The sequence below is a fragment of the Aspergillus chevalieri genome, chromosome 6 (assembly GCF_016861735.1).
Source record: "Aspergillus chevalieri M1 DNA, chromosome 6, nearly complete sequence".
Classification (NCBI taxonomy): Eukaryota; Fungi; Ascomycota; class Eurotiomycetes; order Eurotiales; family Aspergillaceae; genus Aspergillus; species Aspergillus chevalieri.
In genome coordinates, this window is record NC_057367.1 from 493,144 (window position 1) to 515,003 (window position 21,860).

The 21,860-nt window shown below is 49.5% G+C and overlaps 6 protein-coding genes across 6 annotated transcripts; 3 read left to right on the top strand and 3 right to left on the bottom strand.

The window, feature by feature from the left end:
- Positions 1-595: 595 nt before the first annotated feature.
- On the bottom strand, positions 596-2,740 carry cprA (NADPH--hemoprotein reductase cprA; the record flags this gene model as incomplete). Its single annotated transcript, XM_043281305.1, has 2 exons — positions 596-892; positions 956-2,740. 2 exons carry the CDS (start codon positions 2,738-2,740, stop codon positions 596-598), a joined length of 2,082 nt encoding a protein of 693 aa, XP_043138797.1.
- A 2,266-nt stretch (positions 2,741-5,006) lies between these two features.
- TAO3_1 (cell morphogenesis protein PAG1) lies at positions 5,007-5,988 on the top strand (the record flags this gene model as incomplete). The annotated part of the gene is made up of 2 exons (XM_043281306.1): position 5,007; positions 5,180-5,988. Coding segments are annotated over 2 exons (810 nt in total).
- Positions 5,989-7,907: 1,919 nt separating this feature from the next.
- TAO3_2 (cell morphogenesis protein PAG1) lies at positions 7,908-13,100 on the top strand (the record flags this gene model as incomplete). The annotated part of the gene is made up of 1 exon (XM_043281307.1): positions 7,908-13,100. One exon carries the CDS (start codon positions 7,908-7,910, stop codon positions 13,098-13,100), a length of 5,193 nt encoding a protein of 1,730 aa, XP_043138799.1.
- Positions 13,101-13,668: 568 nt separating this feature from the next.
- On the bottom strand, positions 13,669-13,929 carry ACHE_60164A (uncharacterized protein; the record flags this gene model as incomplete). Its single annotated transcript, XM_043281308.1, has 1 exon — positions 13,669-13,929. One exon carries the CDS (start codon positions 13,927-13,929, stop codon positions 13,669-13,671), a length of 261 nt encoding a protein of 86 aa, XP_043138800.1.
- A 3,097-nt stretch (positions 13,930-17,026) lies between these two features.
- On the top strand, positions 17,027-18,052 carry ACHE_60165S (haloacid dehalogenase superfamily protein; the record flags this gene model as incomplete). The annotated part of the gene is made up of 3 exons (XM_043281310.1): positions 17,027-17,040; positions 17,114-17,273; positions 17,351-18,052. The coding sequence occupies 3 exons, from the start codon at positions 17,027-17,029 to the stop codon at positions 18,050-18,052; spliced, it is 876 nt and encodes a 291-aa protein (XP_043138801.1).
- A 658-nt stretch (positions 18,053-18,710) lies between these two features.
- On the bottom strand, positions 18,711-20,872 carry ACHE_60166A (uncharacterized protein; the record flags this gene model as incomplete). Its single annotated transcript, XM_043281311.1, has 4 exons — positions 18,711-19,448; positions 19,508-20,207; positions 20,269-20,709; positions 20,769-20,872. The coding sequence occupies 4 exons, from the start codon at positions 20,870-20,872 to the stop codon at positions 18,711-18,713; spliced, it is 1,983 nt and encodes a 660-aa protein (XP_043138802.1).
- Between the last annotated feature and the right edge of the window lie 988 nt (positions 20,873-21,860).

Genomic DNA, 21,860 nt, shown 5'->3' on the forward strand with positions numbered 1-21,860 from the left:
AGAACCACTGCGGGGAGACGTCACGAGCGCCGCTTAATCGAATAGAGATAAGAGGTGAAAAGCTCAATGGGAAGTAAAAAAGGAAATCAACATGTCTTCAGTGGTTGTTTGCTCCCATCAGGATCCGATGGAATAGAGGGTGAGATTGCTGTGGGAAGAGTCGAAGGAAGTTCTCTGCGGGAGCTCCGAGCAAGTTTCCATGACGAAGCTGGGCTTAACTCCGCAATGACCGAGCTCTATACACTATGCTACGAGCACAATGTACGATATAGGTGCTACTGATGCTTGTTAAATGCTTTTGATTACAATCTTGCTGTACTATCACTGTCTATCCTGCTCATGACGCACTCCAAAAATTCATAGAAATAACCAAGACTTCGTCACAGCTCGTGAGAAATGAGGCATACATAGTCCGCGCGAATGAGAAAAGAAAATGTATGGCACAGAACCAGGTGGGGGAATATATGCGATATCATCCAGATGGGAGAAGGGTTCCGAAATAACGATAAGGTTAAAAAAAAAAAGAACATATATGTATCAGGGAAAAAAAAAATAAAAAAGGAACTCGAATAAATGGAGCCAATGCAATGGAATATCATGACCAGACGTCTTCCTGGTAGCTACCGCTGCTGCGCATGTGCTTGACCATTTCCTCACCACGTTCAGGTCCAAAGCCACGGTGTTCGGCAATGATCTGACCAAGAACGAGGTTGACTTCCCGGGCCATGTTAGCTGCATCTCCACAAACGTAGAAGTTGGCCTTCTGCTTGAGGAGATCGCTGACCAGAGTGGCGTGCTCGCGCAACCGGTGCTGGACATAGACCTTCTGGGCACCTTCACGCGAAAAGGCCGTGACGATCTTCAGGGAGTCACCAAGCTGGTTCTGGTAGGTCTATAAGTAGAATGTTAGCCAACCGTTATAAATGTATCGGAGAGAAAAATAAGGAGAACGAACCTTGAACTCATCATTGTACAAGAAATCCTCATCACTCTTGCGGCAACCAAAGAACAGCACCGTAGTGCCAACGTTCTGGCCCTTAGCAGCCAAGGCAGCACGTTCCTGAATGAAACCACGGAAAGGAGCAACACCGGTACCGGGACCGACCATGATAATCGGCTTCGCCGGGTCCGAGGGAAGCTTGAAGTTGGAGTGACGGACATGGACAGGCACGTGGATTCCATCGTACTTGTTGCGAGGGCCGGTAATATCGTAGGTCAAGCCATGAGGATCGGGCGAAGGGTCACCGTTCTGCTTCTGCTTCAGAGCCAGGAGATAGTTCGTAGTAACACCCTTGACAATGTGGGAAGCACCAGGCAGTTGAGTAGACTCGACGACAGCAGTGATACTGATCTTATCCTTCTGCACCATAGACGAAGACGAGATAGAGTAGTAGCGAGGCTGAAGCTTGTTGATGCCTTCGATGATCAGCGAGAAGGGGACGGCGGTAAACGGCTTGGAGGTGAGGCTCTGCAGGGCTTGGGCGATGTTGTAGCACTTATCGGTGATCTTCTCGTGGAAGTAATCCTTGTCGCTACCCAGGCGCACGATCTCTGCCTTGATCTCCTCGTCGGGAGCAAAAGCAGCCAAAGTCGCAATGAACTGACGGGACACGGGAGCGCAGATTTCTAAGTAGTAGCGGACGGCGGCATCGTAGGTGGTGGGGGTCGGAATAGGGACCTTAGCGGTAACATCAAGACCCTTGATGTTGATAACCGTGTGACGCTTGTCATCGACACCAAAGACCTGGAGGAACCGATCGACTTCAATTCCGGCGTTGGTCGGCCACACCGCGATGTGATCACCAGTCTGGTAGTTAAGGCCACTTCCAGCGATGCTGATCTCCATATGCAGACAGTTCCGGTCCTTGACGTTGAACAATTCGCGAGATTCAACAATGGGGGCAATGAACGGGTTGTGCGGAGAGAAAGGACCCTTGGGCTGACCTTCCAGATGGCCTTGAGTCGGTTCACCGAGGTAGACGTTCTCATCATCAGGGCTGGCCGAGTCTTCCTCCGACACAGAGAATACCGGTTCGTAGACAGCGTCACGTTCTTCCAGGGTCATAGATTCCGACAGAGCAGCCCACATCGGCTCCTTCCAGGCCAGGAAGTCTTCTTCCATGGTACCCGCGCCATCGTCACCTTCACCGGCAGCACCAATGCGCTGCGCACCCAGCTTCGTGAGGGCGGTATCGATGTGACGGACCATAGCGTTGTAGTGCTCATAGGTGTTGTTTCCAAGGCCAAAGGCGACAAACTTCATCGAAGACAGAGGCTTGTCATCAGCGGAGGCACCACTCTCGAAAGCCACGTCGTCGGAAGTGACAAACTGGTAGAAGTCGGCCGCATTGTCCGTGGGCTCACCCTCACCATAAGTCGCAAGCACAAAGAATGCGATCTTGTCTTCACCGAAAGTGTCCAACTGGTCGTAATCGTAATCCTCGAGATCAGCAACCATAGTCTTCAAGCCAAAGCGCTGCGATCCTTCCTTAGCCAACCGAGACGCATAGTCCTCGGCGGTTCCGGTCTGCGATCCATAGAAAATAACACAGTTCTTGCCAGTTTCGTCCATCTTTTCCACAATGTTCCTAGTTTTGCCGGGCTTTGCAACTCCATTCGTCGCCGGAGTCGCAGCAGAGGTCTTAGGGACCGCCCAGTAAGTACCCTTAGTGAAGTAGGCAACGCTACCCACCAGAAGCACCACCAGGACGGCCACGTCGAGAATATCGAGTTGTGCCATAATGACAATTGTACCGAATCGAATCAGGCGAGCGATCCAACCAGGGAATGAACTCCCCTGGCGCTAAGAATGCCGGGGGGAGTCTGAAGACAAGCCGGGCGGGGAAAGAGGATAAGAGAGAAAGAGAGAAGAGGCCAGAGAGGACAAAACCTCCCAGATATCCAGATCAAAGGCCCCTCGAACGCAACAATTGGCACTCAGTAAAGGGGATGGCAGAGTAGGAAAGAAGGAGAGCTGAAAAAAAAATAGAAATAAAGAAAGCGAAGAAAAGGACAGCACTTGATAGACGTGGTGTGATAGCGGAAGAGAGCCGGCGCTATTATGAGGGCTGTTGCATTATCCCACAGTGCGTGTCTGTTCCAGGCGGTCACGGGATCTGTATGTCTGCTCGGGAAGTTGCACTCATACAACTCGAAACAGACAAAATGGAAAGGAAAAATAAAGAACAGAATGTCCTCTACAGAAGGAATCCTACGGTGTACGCTCGCTTATATATAACCACATCCTCCTTCTGGTGGGGGATTGGGGCCACCACAGTCAACCCGAGCGTCAGCCCGAGAAAACAGTCGACTCGGAAGGAGATTTCGGCGCTTGGTCGACTAAAAATTTGGCACGAGGTCTTCCTCAGCTGGACAAGACCGTCCAAGTCTGGGGGTGGCAATGAGGCGCTTCCATCTTTGTCGGTCAAATCATGAGGGAAATCTCCCGAACAGCCTGCCGAACTATGGCTCTAGCCGAGTTCCGCCTTTCGCCCACGCTGTGTACGAAGAGCCGGGGGACGAGGAAAGAGGCAAGATGCTCCGTAGAGAGGTGTTCTCTCAGCCTTCCGAAGGTTTGCTCGATTTTACCCCACATTCAACTCCGGAGATCGATCATGTTGAGCCGTCATGAATGTATCTATGAGTACGGTCGGATGAGATATTCCGAATGACAGACAGACGGGGTCTCAATGCAGCCGGGAAATGACGGCAGAGTACAGGACAAAGCGTAAGGTTTTCCTACATATGATCGAAGCATTATTCCGGTCGTTTCGGAGGCATAGTGGGAATTTCGTGGACGGAAGAGGACGGACAGATTCCGCACAGGGAGCGGCCATGAATTCCATGTATCATCGACGAGAAGGATATAAAAGGTGCTTCGAGTCTCTATCTATGGCATGCACTCGAACCGGAATATTCTAAGACTCGACTGAATGTACCAGGTCGTACGGAGTGCTCCATACGGAGTACAGCTTGGTCCAAATGTAAATGCCGCCGAGGATCACCGCAGAGATCGTCTGGGGATACGAGATGCCGTAGTCTGTATGGATAGCAACTGGTGCGTGTTCTAGCGTGCTCGTATTGGAGCAATCATGTTGTACGGTTGATAGCTTAACGGATATTGTGGTGCTTGGGTGCTTTGAGTTTGCCCCTGTACGGAGTACGGAGTATGAAGTCCATCACCTCGACTCAGCCTAGGTGTACTTACACTATGCGCTCGCCCATGTTTTTGTGATTTTTCTGAGAATCTATTCAGTATCATAATTGATCTTGCCGAATCAAGTATGAATGGCATATCCCGTACTCTGTACTCCGTACTCTGCGCTGCACGCTGAGGACATGTCTGCAGCACGTGAGCGTTGAACAGTTGAAAGATTAAAAGCACCCCACATGTTTCTGGAAACGGAGGATATATCAGGGCTTATTATACAGTTAGTTTCGAGCTTTAAATGTCTCTCGAACTTTGTATAGGTTTGCTTTCACTGTGTCCTTAATGTGTCCTGATAGGAGCTTTACTACCCCTGGTAGCTAGATGAATAGATCACACTACTTAACAATTAAAGAAATACTAAGATATATCCAAAAGAAAGTCTAGATATCTCTATTTCCTAGATATACTCAGCAATATCAATACAAAATACTTCTCCCTGACCTCTCCTGAACTGGATGATCCCCGTGCTTCGACTTCTTCTCCGCCTCTTTTCCGGTCGCCCTTCAGGAACAACAACCAGCCTCCTTCATCATCGTCTCTTTCTAGGGGATTCTCACATTCCTCATACGATTTAAATCTGATACATTCTCTGCCGAGCATCAATAGCAGTTCCTCCTTTATGCTATCCGTCGACTGTTGAGCGACAATGTGCGACTCGATCGTGTCCTTCAAGTCGACAACTCTAACAAGCGGGAGCTCCGGGCAGTGAGCTGAGCGCCGTTGGGATATAATACTGCTTCAGGAGTGCTGAAAATCGAAAGAATCAACACTGCAGGCCCCTAATAATCTTATCAAAAGTAAGTGGCTTGAGTGAAGCTCTGTTCAGCCTCCAATTTATCTTCCCCCTCCACCATGAATCATCCTTCTCGGCATTCATGCAATACGCGCCTGCAAATCACCCGCCAGAGACACATAAGAAAAAAAAAAAAGGCTATCACTGACTCGCATGCTTCTGCAATGGCTCTCTAGTGGCTTCGCATCCTTTTATCAAAACTGGCCCCGTCCAGCAGTCCAATACCCCGATGCCCCTCATACCCGACGATTCGAGCCCTGTGTCGCACCATAGCCTCGCATCTCCACCGGATCGTTTCGTTTCAAGGAGTACTCCCGCATCCGCGGTGCATAGTCGGGAAGCCTCTGCTGCGACTACTAGAGGGAGAGCGTTGGATCCTTCCGCCGTGAATACCTCGTCTTTACAACCTAAGAACAACCGTCGTGGTCAATCCCATTCCAAGAGCCCCGAGACTTCTGGACCCTCTCGCCCCAATTTAGGATACGATGCTGGACTAGAACGACGCCCATCCAACTCCTCCTACGGCCATCACCGCCAGACGTCGATTGTTCATGGAATCCAACACTCCCGTAACCCGAGCTTTGCCGCTTCGTCGACCTCGAATAGTCCTCTGAGTCCCGAACTGATCGCATCGCTGGGTCGTGGTGGTGGTATTAGCAGTGGCGCTGGCGCCCATGATCAGGAACTCCCGTCATTCGGACGTCTGGAACAGCCCGATATGCAGTCAACCTACCAAAGCCCCGGAGCCAACGGTTCGAGCCATGGATTACAGGGATCATCGGAGGATCAAAATGTTCCGAGCATCGTCAATGGCAGTCCGGCAAGCCATGTTCACAGAAGGATGAACTCAAATGGGAGAACATGGCAGGACCGCTCGCATAGTCGTTCGCATTCGAGACATTACATTGAATTGAGAACGGTGGGCGAATATGCCTTGCACCATCTTTTCAACTCGGTGAGATATACTTCTCCGTTTGAGGATTAAGGGCGTGAATTTTGCTAATAATGATCAGTTTGTTGGCCAAGCGGACAACAAAATAAACCAGGCTATATTGAAATTAGGGGAATTGGAAGCCCCGGTTGAAGAAGTATGCGGCCCAGGAGTAGATCCGACATTCGATCAATTGATCTCAGCGCTCGGACATATATCGCGACAAAAGCCAAAACCTCTGATTGATACTATTATGTTTTGGCGAAAGGCCAAAGGGGATGCAGCGATTACGGCCAAGCACGTAGCAAATCAGGTATGCAATGAACAAGCCAAACAGAACCATGACTCCCAAATCTAATACACCCATGTACAACTAGCCAAAGCCCTCACCCCCAGAGCCTTCTGCACTGCTCCGACGGAATACTGAACCTGTACAGATGACTGCCGAACAAGCACAAGCTGCTAATTCTGACCCGCCCGCCCCTCCTAGTACCCTTTTATCCAGACAAGAAGATGTACACTTGGCCGAGCGACGCGCCACGGTCTCGGTCTACCTCGTATGCCGGGTCTTGATTGAGATTTTCAATCAAAGTAACCTCGCCTCAATAACGCTCGATATGGCTGACCGTTTGGAGGATATCGTGTTTGGTCAACTCAAGACCGTGGATCCGGATCAGATCTCAGCGTCCCCCCTCCGAATGGCGAACTGGAGAATATACGGTCAGCTGCTCGGCATTATGAGTGAAAGCAACTTCTCGAGCGTCTCGAATCGCTTCTTGTCAGAGTTGGAGCGGTTTCAGAAAGAGGAGGCCCTTCGAGGTCCATCCAAAGAAGGGGAGGCAAGAATCGAGCTCCTAATCCTGGGAATGAGGCATTTGAAAATCAGAACACAACCAGATACATGGCCGAAATCATGTGAATTCATGCGATCTCTGGCACGTCAGTTTGGCAATGCTCATGGGCAGCGCATCAAGCAGGCTTATTGCTACATCTTCGAGAAGCTACTTCTACCTGTGGCCGCAAATCCTGGTTGTGACCTATCCCTACCTAAATGGAAAGAGTTTCTAGAGCTCGTGCAATCTCGACTGTCGCAGATGCTCACTAAACCCCGTCACTGGGCCGCTTCCTTTCCTTTACACGTGTTGCTTCTTTGCGTATCGTCCAAGGAGACCTTTTCATCACAATGGCTTGCGGTCATCATGAGTCTCCCCCCAAGACTGAAGGATCGTCCTACAAGGGGCCCCGCCCTCCAAGCCATGTGTCGTCTACTTTGGACATATTTCTTCCGCCACACAGACCCTCCGCCAACTACTCTTCGTAGAGTCGAAGAAGTTGCGAAGATAGCCCTTCCTCCAGGCAAGAGGACATACTTGACTACCGAACCAGCCGTCGCTGAACCTCTAATCCAATTGATCCGCATGATTGGGTTCAAGCATCCCGACGTCTGCATTCGCAACATCATTTTTCCTTTGATCAACTCGGACATCTTTCTGTCTAATAAAGACTTGAAGATCGAACAGATGGAACCAGAGAAAATGGTTATCGGGATTCGCTCCTTCATATCGATCGTGACAGACCTAGAGAATTGTGACCAACTGTGTCCTCCTTTCCCTACGGGGTCGATTCCTAACCCATTTACTGATATCTCTGCCACCTCATCCCCTCTGCACCGGCCCCAAGTCCTTGCTGATCCACGTGTGCCAGGTGTTACAGAGACTACTGACGACCAGACACCCGTGCGTCCTCTCAATACCGCTAAGCTGAGCGACAACATTAGAGGATTCTATGTTCGCTTTTGTGAGATATTGGGCAAAATCACACTCTTGTGTGATAATACCTTTGGTGGACAGGCTGTTCTGGACGAGAAGTTTGGCGGGTCCACCCCAAAGACACCCATCTCAGAAGCGTTTGGTTTCACGCGGCGTGACGATCATATCAATACCGGAGATCAAAAGCAGGGTTTCTATGATCTGATGTATGTTGCGGTTCAGGCACTTCCTCGTTGCCTGTCTGACCATATTCCTTTCAACTCGTTAATCAACCTGTTGTGTACCGGGACCGCCCACGTTCAAACAAACATCGCGATGTCATCTGCCGAATCGCTCAAGGCTATCGCGCGGCAGTCGCACGCTCAGCAAGTTACTATTGGATTTGCCAGGTTCATCTTCAACTTCGACGCTAGATACTCTACAATGTCAGACGAAGGCATGCTAGGACCGGGGCACATTGAATCCACTCTGAGACTCTATGTTGAACTGCTGGGAATCTGGATAGAGGAGATCAAGCAGAAGACCAAGGGCGCGGGGACAGATCTTGGGGATAAGTCTAGTACCGGAAGCCGGGCATTGCAACTGGACCTTTCTACCGTCCTTGCGCACGTCGAAGAAATCGAGTCTCATGGACTGTTCTTCTTATGCTCACAATCGCGAAGGGTCCGTGCATTTGCCATTACGGTGCTTCGGCTGATCACGGAATTTGACAACGCCCTGGGCAAAGAGAATACGAGAATCATTAGAATTCTCGAAGCAGACTCGCAGCATATCTTGGATGTCAATGACGAACAACTCACAGTCGCCGAAAGGAGTCGCGTCCAAAAAGGCAAGCGAAAGAGTGCTTTGCAGAACACTCTGATCGAATTGTGCAGCAGCGAGGTGTCGTATGATTCGACTCTCTGGTCCAAGGTGTTTCCAAACATCGTTCGCATCAGCTTCGAGACGTGCCCTTTTGCAGTCACTCTGGGCAGAGAAATAGTCTGCGCAAGGCTGGTTCAGATGCACAAGACGATCACTGCACTTGCTGAGAATCCCCGTCCTCCTTACTATGGTCCAGTGGACGTTACACAGGCTCGTACATTTGGTCGTAACAGCATGACAGCCGAAATTCTAGTCGAACAGTGGAAGCTGTATCTGGTCATGGCGTGCACCACCCTGAACAGTGTTGGTGCGCAGTCGCAGAGCCAATTGGCAAATGCCCAGCATGCTCGGAAATCGTCCAAGGGTCAACAGCAATCGCAGGATAAGATCAGTTCAGCCCGGAGCCTGTTCGCGTTTGTCATTCCCTTACTTTCGGCTGAACGCGACTCCATCCGGAGTGCCATCGTGGCAGCCTTGGGTTCTATCAACAAGAACCTTTACCGTACCCTGCTTGAATCATTGCAGTACGCCGTTACGACCTGCAACGAAGAAGCCAAGATGAGAATCGGTGTACATTACCGATCCCCAAGCAGTCCTCGACGCAGCAGAAAGACGGACAGATTACGAACAGAGGTCACGCATGTTTACAAACTGACCTCTCACTTCCTTCGTGAACCTGAGGTGTACAATGACGACTGGATCGTCAACAACCTCGTTACCTACACCAAGGACTTACGCATATTCCTAAGCGATTCAGAGGTCCAGAATGACTGGGAATTCCAGCGATTACGGTTTCATTACTGTGGGTTGATGGAAGAGCTTTTCGAGGCTATCAACCGAATAGGAGACTCTTCTCGCTGGATACCATTCGAGTCACGAAAGTCTGCCTTTTCGCTGATGGAGGACTGGTGTGGATATTCTCCCAATCAGTCTCAGATCTCCCAAAGGGAGGAGCACATGCGGAAGTTCGCCCATCACGAAGGCGAAATGCGTAACACTGCTGCCGCCATGGAAATCGAGAAAAAGAATTTACGGGCGGCCGCTCTGAGTGCCATGGCGTCACTCTGCGCAGGTCCGATTAGTATCACTACAGAAACCGGCGTGGTGCTACAATTCGACGTTGGACGTATGCTGTCGTGGGTTGGTATTATCTTCAACACCATCAGCGATAAGTGGCACGCGATTGGCAGACGGGCACTCAAGAACCTCATCATCCACAACAAAGAGCATTCGTACCTGCTCGAGCGGTCGATTGAAATGTGCTATGTTACGGAGCGCCCGAAGGCTTTGGAGAGCTATTTCGAAGTGGTCACTCAGGTTCTCATAGAGAATACCGATTATCAATTCAACTTCTGGAGAATCCTCGGTGCTGTGCTCGTTACCCTCGGCAATCAGAAGCGCGAGATAAGAATGAAGTCTGCTAAGCTGCTTCGGATTCTGGAAGAACGTCAGCAGAAGAGTTCGCGACTCCAAGATTTCGACATCAGCATTTCTGACAAGACCACGGCCGTCTACAAACTTGCCCAGTTCGAGACGTCGAGGAGACTAGCAAAGCAGCACTCAGACTTGGCTTTTACTTTGTTCTCCGAGTTCGCATTGCACTTTAGGAATATTCGCCCTGACAGCCAGCGGAATATGGTCGCTGCTATTCTGCCGTGGGTGCAGACAATGGAACTCCAGGTTGATCCCAACGGTGGTCCGACTGCCAAGTCGTATATGCTGCTCGCGAATTTGTTCGAGATAACCATCCGCTCTAGCACCATATTACCGAATGAGGTACAAGCCCTCTGGCAGGCTCTGGCTACGGGCCCCCATGGCGGAAATGTGCAGCTAGTGCTCGATTTCATCATCAACCTCTGCCTCGAACGCAAAGAGCAGAACTTTGTCGAATACGCCAAGCAAGTTGTTGTATTCCTATCTGGGACACTCGCTGGGTCAAAGGTGATCGAGTTCTTCCTGATGCAGGTCATCCCCAAGAATATGGTGCAGGAAAGGAAAGAGATCACCCCTGCTCCTCCGGATACCAAGAGCTTGCCGTATGTCGCGGATCTGGGTGCGGTGTTGCCAGTTGGTAATAAGCAAGCAGGTCTGTCGCTTGGTCAGGTAGCTTTGATCTTCCTGGTCGATTTGATGGTTGCTCCAGTCACACTGGCTTTGGAAGATGTTGTCAAGCTGCTCCATGTTGTCCTCATTCTCTGGGATCATTACACCGTCACTGTGCAAGAGCAGGCTCGGGAAATGCTGGTACATCTGATCCATGAGCTGGTGGCTGCGAAGATTGAGGACGATGCGCCTGTGGAAACTCGTCAGGCTGTTGAAGACTTCGTGGAATCCATCCGCAAGAGTGATGCAAAGGTTGTCTGGGATTACGAGGATAACAGCGACAAGGAGGATATTGATGAGGCGAGTCGAGTGCCGCTGTCAATGTCTACGGTGACCCGTCAAGTTGTTGATTTCTTCAGCCTTGCTTACGAAGGTGTCAATGATCTCTGGGCAAAGGAGGCACTTAACTGGGCAACTTCCTGTCCTGTCCGTCATCTTGCTTGTCGATCGTTCCAAATTTTCCGCTGCATCTCGACGTCGTTGGACTCTAGAATGCTTGCGGACATGCTTGCTCGTCTTTCCAACACCATTGCGGACGAGGAGGCTGACTACCAGACATTCTCCATGGAAATCCTTACGACGCTGAAGATTATAATCAGTTCTCTGTCGCCGGCTGATTTGCTGCGATATCCCCAGCTCTTCTGGACTACTTGCGCATGCTTGAACACGATTCACGAGACTGAGTTCATTGAAAGTATCGGCATGCTTGAGAAATTCATGGACAATATCGACATGAGCGATCCGGTAGTGGTAACACAGCTTATCGAGGGTCAACCTCCCAGATGGGAAGGTGGCTTTGATGGCCTTCAAAATCTGGTCTACAAGGGATTGAAGTCTTCAGAGTCTCTCAGTCGGACGTTGGATATCCTGCATCGGTTGAGTGGTCTTCCCAATAACCAACTTATTGGCGACGGATCTCGGTTGTTGTTTACTATCCTCGCCAACCTGGCCCATTTCCTCCATCAGTTCGATTCGGAGGTCGATGACCCGAAGACTCTTGCTCGTGCCACCATGTTGGCTCGCGTGGCAGAAAGCGAAAACTGTCCACGATTGGCAGCTTCGCTTCTAGGGTTCGCTAATGGGCAATACAAGGCAGAGGGCGATTTCCTGAACCATATCATTTCCGAGATCCGGTCGTATTACTTCCCGCGACAGGACGTTCACGGTCTGATATTCCTCATGGGCTTGTTGACCAACACGACCGACTGGTTCAGGATAAAGGTAATGAATGTCCTCTGTGCGTTGATACCGGACATTGATATGAGAAGGGGGGAGGTCACATGTCACGGACCTGATCTCATCTCGCCTCTCTTGCGTCTATTGCAGACGGATCTCTGCCCTCGGGCTCTGCAGGTCATGGATCATATCATGACTGTCTCGGGTAATCCCATGGAACGACATCATCTTCGGATGAGTATGGCGTCGTCTTCGTCGTCACGGGCTATTCGCAAAGAATACGAGCGTATCCAGAGTTTGTATGGTATACCCGAGCCGACGGGCTGGTCGATCCCTATGCCTGCCACACAGTCAAGCATTACGCGACACAACGTCCACGCTGTGTTCTACACCTGCGCAGAGGTTGACCTCATGGAAGCGCAAGAAACCGCTCCTACTGAGGTGGAGTTCCACGCGGACGGATACAATGATTCGTTCTTTCCCATGCGGGCTGATACGATGAAGTCGATTGATACGCAAATGGATGGCAATATGGGGGACATTGTGTCGAAGCTGGACAGTCTGGACGATTTCTTTGAGGAGACAGAGACAATCAATTCGTCAATGACACCTGCTTCAGACACCATGTTGTCAGGGTTCTCAGGTAGTTATGTGGATACCAGCGAGAATCGCTACGATCAACAGACGGCACCTATTCTCCGCAAGTCTCTCGCGCGGACAGCCTCATCGTCGTCATTCCATAACGGCTTGGCTGAGTCTCGACCGCCGAACCTGCGCATCGATAGTAGCAACGTGACAAGCACGCCACCTCTCGCGCCTACTCAAGCATCACGTCCAGCCTCCCATGCTCGTTCCGTCACGTCCCCGGTAAACCATCTGTTCTCGCCAACATCCAACCCACAAAATCTGACCCCTTCCATCGGTTTCAACGAATCAGCTTTCTTCTCCGATGACGAGCCCGAAGAGAGTATGTCTGACATGGACGATCGCCTGATCATCAACAAACCGGCAATCTCGCATCCCCTGGGACCGCCAACACGGAGCGTGACAGACGGGTCACATTCCCTCGAGTCCATGATCAGAAGTGGAATGAGACGACTTACAGGTGGCGCCGTAACAAACCGCGAGAAGGAGCGTCAGCGCGAAATGATCCGCGCACAGCAACGCGCTATGGTGCAGACGATTGGGTCTCCGCGTGTGCCCAAGGTACCGGCTGAGTATCTGCCGAGCAATCCGACGTCGCCGGGACACTAGCCGTTGGGATTGGCTTTTCTTTTGTTGCTTTTATTTGTACTATTTGGCGTTTTCTGCGTGATGTCAGGCGTTTTGATGAGATTTCATTTATCATATGTGTGCATATAGTCCCACTTTACGTGACATGCCCTTTCATTTTCTCTATGGCTATCTATGATGTTGCCATTATCTTTTGAGATACCTAGTGTGTAGTAGTCTGTCTTCACAAGAAATATACATGTTACCCTTACGTCTTGTCATATTGTACCCATCTCGCCGCAATTTATAACTCTATGTACATTCATAAACGGTGTAGGTAGATGGGTGAATGGTTGGAATAGGGTAAATAGTAAATTGAAATTGCAGCAGATTGAAGCAGGGCATCAAGGCATAATTCTATAAAGCAGGTGCCATCTTAACAAGAATCACGTAGAGGATACATCTGAATAGGATAACTACATTGTCACCGTTGTTCATCATGGAGCCATCCAATCCCATGTGAATCTCAGCATACATAGCTCACACAATGGATGAGAATGAGCATCGTCGGGGAAAGCAAGTCTCACACCTACCAAAATCCCTGCTCTCCCTACGCATAGTCCGCCCAATCCTCCAGGTCATTATCGTCAATGTCGATATCGACCTCTTGGGGGCTCCTTTTGACGCGCAGCAAAAGATGCTCAAATTCGATAATCAGTGGTCCGCTCGTCACCCGAACATCCGAACTGCCTTTCTTTTTCGAAAATTTAACTTCTTGGTCCAGGGGTGCCTCGATTCCATTGTTGCCTTTCTCCTCAACCCACTTCCGGGTTGTGAACTCTGGGACGCGCCAGTTTGCCGTTATGGCCATGCCGATTTTGATCTTATCCAGGACTTGATATCATCGTCGGTCTTCGTGCGAGATCTGGAATATCCCACCTCCATTATGAGCGATGGTAATCCTTTGTTCCCTTTTTTCGGAGATGGGAGCGGCTGCATGTCAGTATCTGGTCGCTTTCGGCAGGATCGAATGTTGACCTCAGTGGAGCCTGTGGATCGGGTGTGTCATTTCAATCCCATGAGATCTAGCTTGTCTCCGACTATGTCGTAGAGGTTGCGGTGCAGGCTTTCGTAGATTGGGCTTAGGCCCATCTTGAGCAGGAATGTGTTTTCCGTCACCGAGAACTCTTTATAATGGTCGATGATAGTATCCAGTTCCAGATGGTCTTGGTTATCAGAGGATCTCAGGTAGCAGGGTGTGCTCATCAATGTGCAAAACGATCAAGTACTGGCTTTGTGTGTCGTCCCAATCATTCACTAACAGGGCCTCTTGGCGCCTCACCACATCCAAGAGCTTCCTTACACCCTGGTATCGACGTTTTTGGGTTCCCGACTGCAGACTGTCCAGAATGCTTTGGCCATGGTTTCTGTTTTCTGTTGCTGGAAGCGTATCTTTCGACGCCACTTTGTCTATCTTTCCCGGTTGATGCCCTTGGGATGCTGGTGAACTTATGAAGTTGAATCTGACTCTACATATATACGATTGTCCGGTACTTGAATATCCCTATCCTCTACCATAAAATTACTTCATCGTGATGCCATTGTATGTCGTTGATGTTTGTCCTCGGTCAACTATAGCTTCATGTCATTCGAACTTCAATTTGCGACAAATTTTGCTCCCACCCTTCAGAAAAAATTGCAGGGGCTGGGATTCTCGCATAAGACTTGGTGTTCGTGCCTGGCTTTCCAGACAATCTTCGGTAGCCTGATTGTGTGATAGTGGATGACTGCATATCAGAAACCAGGAGAATTTAACTTTTTATATTAGGATTATAGTTTCGATTATTGTCCACCGGACTAAGCCGACTTTCCCCGTCTCGTTAAAAAAAAATTATACAGATTCTGTTGACTACGATAGCGGAACACCACGTGAGAAAACAACCTATATATTCAATATACAGGAGGTAAGACCCTGCCTTGCTAAATATCTATCGAACAGATTATATATAGGCAACCTCTCAGAGCATGGACCAACTACATAAAGGAACGATTGCGGGATAAAAGAGCACTGAAATGCCCCGTCAAACATGTATAGGAGTATACGCGTTGACCATCCTAGTCGGATGGTTGCTGCATGCGAAAGGTAACATAGCTCACCATCGAGCGGAACACCGAATTCAGGACTTCTGATTATAGTCATATCAAACAGGCTAGAATGAAGCCATTTAGCTTCTTTTTACTCAGCCGGGAGACAGCCCCAATGGATATCTTCTCTAGCAAATGCGCCAGTGGAAATGCACAGTTCGAACACGCGTTCCCTGATGTAGATGTGTAATCGGACGGGTCTCTGTACGGTCACTAGAGTTACTGGCCCGCTGCTGACCTTTTTCGGAAGTGAGAATGCTTGAATATGGTGCTACGAGGAATCTTTTACGCTGATATATTTTGGACGTGTCATGAATTAAAAACGACATATTTACTTCAGTAAAGAAAGCAGATCTCCTCATGGTAGTCAGGACCGAATAAAAAAAAAAAGAAAAGAAAAGAGAACTAAGCGCAGATAATAGAAGACAAAAGAAAAAGAAAAAGAAAAAGAAGAAAGAAGCGTCATGGGCTTAGAAAAGACGAAGCTAGCCAATGTCTCGAATTTCAAAATTTTGAGCATCCCAAACAGGCATCGTTTCGAGAACACTCTGGTCGAATTGATGTCTGCCTCTTTGGGGCTGCTGGTATCACGGAGAGATAGTCGTAGAAATTCGATGGTAAGAGGGTAGCCGGTTATGTAGACGCGGTTGTTTGCGCCCCGGTATACCGTGACCTGCTGAGTACGATGCTCCCGATCACCCATCGACTCCCATTTCTCAATCCATATTCTGGGTTTTTGGCAGTCAACGGTCAGCGTGAAGACGATGTTGACATTGCCTTGGCCTTGCCCTAACCAGAAGCGAACATCTGATTGAAGCTTCGATTGAGGTTCGGAAACGGCAACCTCGAGTACCACAGTGGGTCAGTTTTGATCACGGCCGCGCGGTCATCGCGATGAACCCCATGCATTATCTCCTTTTTTCCTGTCGTCTTTGCCGCCCTCGATGATCACGCCCGCATATGGCCGCAAGGCCTGTCCCAGACCCATCGGTGTCAGAGCTTGGATCAGCGCATTGTCAAATGCGTTCTGCGCAACGGCGTGCTCGTAGGACATCATTTCCAAGAGTAAAAGTCATTCAATAGCACTGAACGAAGACCAAGACTTACTTTGTGTGTCTTTGGCGTTGAGAAAATCGCAAGAGAATTTTTCTTGGTCGATTTCGAAGAGTAACAATTCACTGGCATCCCCATAATGTTGCAGGCGGTCATATTCTACATCCAATCCCTCCTGAAATTGCCTTTCCCCTTTATACTGGTACCTTTTGATGATGGGAGGAAGATCCTTCAGCCAGATATCGCCAAAATGGTCGATAGGGCTACTTTTTGAGTCTCCAACCATGGCGGTTTTATTTGACTGGCGTTGGCGTTATTTGCTGCTGTGTTCGATAGGAAGAGTAGCTGTATTCTCTTCCCGGCAAATTCATAAATATTTCTAGGGTCAACGCTTTCTATGGATCGTTTTCTTCATTATGACAGCAGCCAGTATGTACGGAATTCAGGTACTCGCGAATCCATCGGAAACGGAAGGCTATTGAAGTACCCTCTGAAACCGACGAGGCTCCTCATCGGCAAACCGACATGCGACCTCTTTGGACATCGCCCAAAATCCCTCATGAGAAAAAAAAAGGTCACTCTTTTATTTGTCGTCGTATTGTACCCCGTGGGAAATACAGGTGTAGGGCTGCATTTCCTGCCCTGAATGCCAAGATTCACGACACTATACCCTTTCAGGAACACCGTATCCCCCGCAATCCTGAAATCGTACTCGACACCACCTTCTACAATCCTCATAGTTGAATAATACACCTACCGACCTACAGAAGATGGCATCACCGAGGTACGTTACCATCCCAGCAACAGCCCCCGTGGAGCAGAATATATCTCTGAACGACGATCTGACACTCCGCCAGTTTTCCCCGTGTTCGAGCATGTCTCTTCGACATGGACGGCCTCCTCCTCGACACAGAGGATAAATACACCCTCGTCACAAACACAATCCTACAGGAATATGGCAAGCCCTTGCTCCCTTGGAACATCAAGGCACAATTACAGGGCCGGCCGCAGCCGGAGGTACATCACCGCCTATACACACCTAACAAACCACAGATCGCGTGATAGATAAGCTAACATTGATTGAACACCACCAGGCAAGCCGGATCTTCCACGACTGGGCCAAACTCCCCATAACCCCCGAAGAATACCTCAAAAAGCAAGCGACCCTCCAAGCCAAGCTCTTCCCCGAATCCGCGCCCCTCCCCGGCGTCGAGACCCTTCTCGCCAGACTAGCATCAACAAAGAACTCGGATAACCCGGTGCACCTCGCCCTCGCGACGTCCTCGCATAGCAAGAACTACCAGATGAAGACGGAGCATCTGCAGGAGTTGTTTGATGTTTTCCCGGCGTCGCAGAAGGTATTGGGCGATGATACGCGGATCGGGAAGGGACGGGGTAAACCGCTTCCGGATATTTATCTGCTTGCGCTGGAGACGATCAATACGGGGTTGAGGGTGAAGGGTGAGGAGGAGGTGAAGCCTGAGGAGTGTCTTGTTTTCGAGGATGCGGTGCCGGGTGTTGAGGCTGGGCGGAGAGCTGGGATGAGGGTTATTTGGTGTCCACATCCGGGTCTGCTGGAGGCGTATAAGGGCCGCGAAGAGGAGGTGTTGGCTGGGTTGACGGGGGAGCATAAAGAGGAAGAGAAGACGGAGACGGAGAAGGAGGCGGACGTGTTGAAGAAGGGGCGGTTGGGGGATTCTGGGCAGGTCGGGACAATTGGGGATGGATGGGCTGAGTTGGTGAGGAGCTTGGTGGACTTTGATTATGGGAAATACGGGATTCAGCCCGTTGAGTAAACGAGGTCACCTCCAAGTGCTCGATTTCTTTGCGTACAATGATCATAGATACCCCGAGCAGGATTCTGTGAGAGAATAGATAAAAACATCAATCTAGATTTTTGTTTGATTAAAATTACAACAATTTGCCCAACAATATCAATGAGAAATAGGAAATAGAAACAACCAAACGACATTTTTTTTTTGGTAGTACAGCAAGATAGGGCTAAGCCATATCAACGCTTCCAATAAGTATCAACAAGAAAAGAAATAGAACGGAACATGCCACCAAGTAACCATGAAACAAGAAAAACAAGACGAAAAGATAAGATATTTTGTAAAAATAGTCTAGTCTAAACGGTATCAGAAGCCGTCAGACAGCGACCAAGAACATTATGTGTATGGACAAAAAGTGAACAAGATCCCACCCAAACCGTAATGAACAGAAAATTTCCTGAGTTTTTATTAAAGATGAAAAGATTCGTGGGCCATATTGAAGGAAATTCGTAGGTTGCGTAACGTAATGCAGAGATGGCTGCGCCAGCATAAAGGCCAGCGTAAATGCGCCTAGTGCCAATCGTAAATAATTGGACCAATCGGAGATTAAATGGTATCGACAAGAAAGTTGAACATAAAGCTGAAGTCGTAAATCGTGAATATTAGATCAAGCTGTCTCGCTTCAATGCCGCTTCTTCGGAGACGCGATTTCTTCGATATCGTCCACTTCAGAAGCGCGACGCTTGTGACTGGCAGTCGTACTCGTAGATTCAGATCTGAGCCTTCCTGGCGTACTTCCAACTGTAAAATGGTGCTGTTCGGGAGCATAGAAGCTAGTGGTCAGAGAGCCATCGATCGAGTTGTTACGAGAGTGACTTGGGGTACGGGCGTTCTGAGCCCGACGCTGAGCCGCGAGGTTGGACAAACGACGTTCATGAAACCTGCGAATATGAGCTGCAGCGGCGCCACTCTTGGGAGCGGGAGATGGAGACGACTGTTGAGTATTGCGGGGCATGTGATGAGGAGTGATATTACCACCCGGTCCCAGGTTGAGCGAGGCGCGACGAGCCGCAGGAGAGGCCGTGTTGAAGTTGCGTGCCATAATGATTTCATTGATGGTTCCGTCGGGGGTGATGGTCTGCTCTGAATCGTTTACTTCCTGACTGCTGGAGGGAGTCATTTCATGGGGAAGTCCGAAGCTCGACGGTGTTTCACTGGCAAAAGAATCGTCGATTTTGCTCTGTGGCGAGCCGGCAATGCTGGATTTGCTCATAATACGCTTGCCAGCATTCATGATATCGCCTTTGCGTTTGTTAAGGTTCTTGTTCGCAAGGACACGCTTCTGAGAGGCGACCGGATCGTCGACAAACTGGAACAGATAGTAAGGGTCGAGCAAGTGTTTGCAAATCGTTTTCTGGGTCTTGAGAGATAGGAGTCAGTGTTATGTAGCGTTAGATAGATTTCAAAGGGCGCTCTTACAGTAAGGCATTCAATGACCTTCGCCATGCGGTCAGCGAAAGTGGCCAATTCGGTGGTACCCTTCTTCTTCACCTCGAACGGCGCCAACAAAGCACCGGTCGTATGGCGGACAACGCAAGTATGCAAAATGTTCCAGGCCAAAACCTCAATTCGACGATCCGAGTATTTGCCTTCCGCGAACGGCCTGATCATGCCCGGATTATCCTCCGCATGCTCAGTGCTCTTCACCGCGTTGAACACGGCCTTGACGAAAGCCCTTCGCTGCGCTTGGGTGCGAGGGAGTGTGTTGTCTTTAGGAACGTTGCCACCGCCAGTAAGTCGATTAGCAGCTTCGGCAGTCTCAAAGATCGTGTTCTGGTCGGCATTGCTATACTTCACATTCAAGAGGTCTGACATCTTTGGCACAAAATCAGGAACGACCGGATCGACGAAAGTGAGGTACGGCATATCTTCCTCGTCAGTCTCACAACCGTCGTCAGCCGAGGATTCACTGCTTGTCGACACAGCTAGTCTTGCACTCATATCAGGGGGAGTGGCAGATGCGTAGTTTGTTTTGATGACGATCGGTTTCTTGCGACGACCGGTAGAGCCGGCGGGGCTTTCATTGCGGGAGCCATTGGAATTCGAATCCTCGTCATTAATGGGATGAGAAGAGGGGCGAGGATCTGGTGTGATTTCCGATTTGTCAGGGATGAGAAAGCTGTGAGATGGTCAATATCAGTGATAACCCACAAGTCTGTCGCTTGACTAAGGGTGCATACTTGGTATTATCCGAACTACTACTCAGTCGCTCATTGGAATAGGCATGTCCCATGCCATGCGGATGAGCTGTAAATGCAGAATTGTGAGGATAGACAGGGTGAATTGCAATATGACCATTGTGGCCCCGTGTGGTTGTGAAGCGTTGGTTTCCCTCGTAGAGTGGAAGGTTCGCTGAGGTTTGAGTAAACAGTCCGCGTGGAGAATTGGAGCTGCCGCCAAAGGACGACGTAGCATAATCGATAGGATGATGATGCGGCGCTGCTTCCTCTTCCAGCCGTTTCAAGCCCTCACCAAAAGGCACGCCAGAGTGGATACCATCCTCCACAGACTGAATCACCTGCGTTGCACCCGGGGAGCCGTTATAGTCTGTGTCGTCGAAGCTGCCTTCGCTGCCGTCTGATTGTCCGCCATCAACAGCCAGATGTGCGCCATTCTGGGAGCTATTGCCTTCTGTTAGAAAGCAAACAACCAAGCGACGGCCACGAGGTTATCAACTCACGATTCCACCGTATTGTTTTCCCAGTAAATATTGACCTCACCATTGGCAACAGGGGCTTGATGCTTCACGTCCATGTCGTCAAAAAGCTCGTTGCAGTCGTACATAATGAGGAAGCACGTAACGAGAGACCAGAGAGCTCAAAAAAAAATCCTCTCGACAAAGAAAGGAATTTCCAAGATCCAAGAACGAAGGATAGGGTTAAGAATATCGATTTAAGATATACCGAGATGAGAACAAGTCTGTGAATGTGAAGTTGATTCGTAGAGGTTGGCAAGAGTGAAAGAAAGATGAAGCTGATGTGGAGGGAAACGGAGAGAGATGAGAAAGAAAGGTGGCGAAGAGCGCGTTTAAAGAGGAAAGGAAGTCGAGGAAAAATCGCCTAGGGCTGTGAGTATTTATAGCAGTGAATGGCGCGCTAGTCGCGTCGTCTATAGACGCGACATCAACAATCATTCACCTTGAAGTTCCGATGGAAAGAGGCAAACTTCATAAACATCGTTGTCAGGGCTCCAGCTTGAAAGATGTTTGCGTCGACTAAACACTCGATAACTTCCATAGGTAAGGACACAGAACGCCAATTCTTCGCCAGATATTCTAGAAGAACGGAGAGCACTAGATTCATCATCTCTGGCGAGGTCCCGGTGGGACACAAGCAGTGAAGTGCTGCTCCAACCTCTCTAGTGCCACCTGAACTTCGAGGTTCGAGGCAGTTGCTGACACTTACGCCAAAATTGCGACGACTCGATTTCCATATCAGAATAGATCATTATGAAACGCAAGGAGTGACCTGACATAGCCTGCTTGGGCCCTTCCATCAGATCATGGGGGCTGCCAATTTCAATAAAAACATAAACAAGTTGATCTCGCTCAACCCATTTAGCACTTTGTAGGAGTAGCGTCAATTGGTAACTCGACGTTATCAAACCGAAGCACCATAAAGAGAGAAGTTGCAAATGTCTCAAATTTCCGCAGGTCCACCATGTAATGTTCAGAATTAGATATTTAAACAAAGGGTAATACCCACAGGTACGTGAGCCTACACTTACTGCGCATTCCATAGTGTACAATCGAGGCAAATCCGCCTTTGTAGAG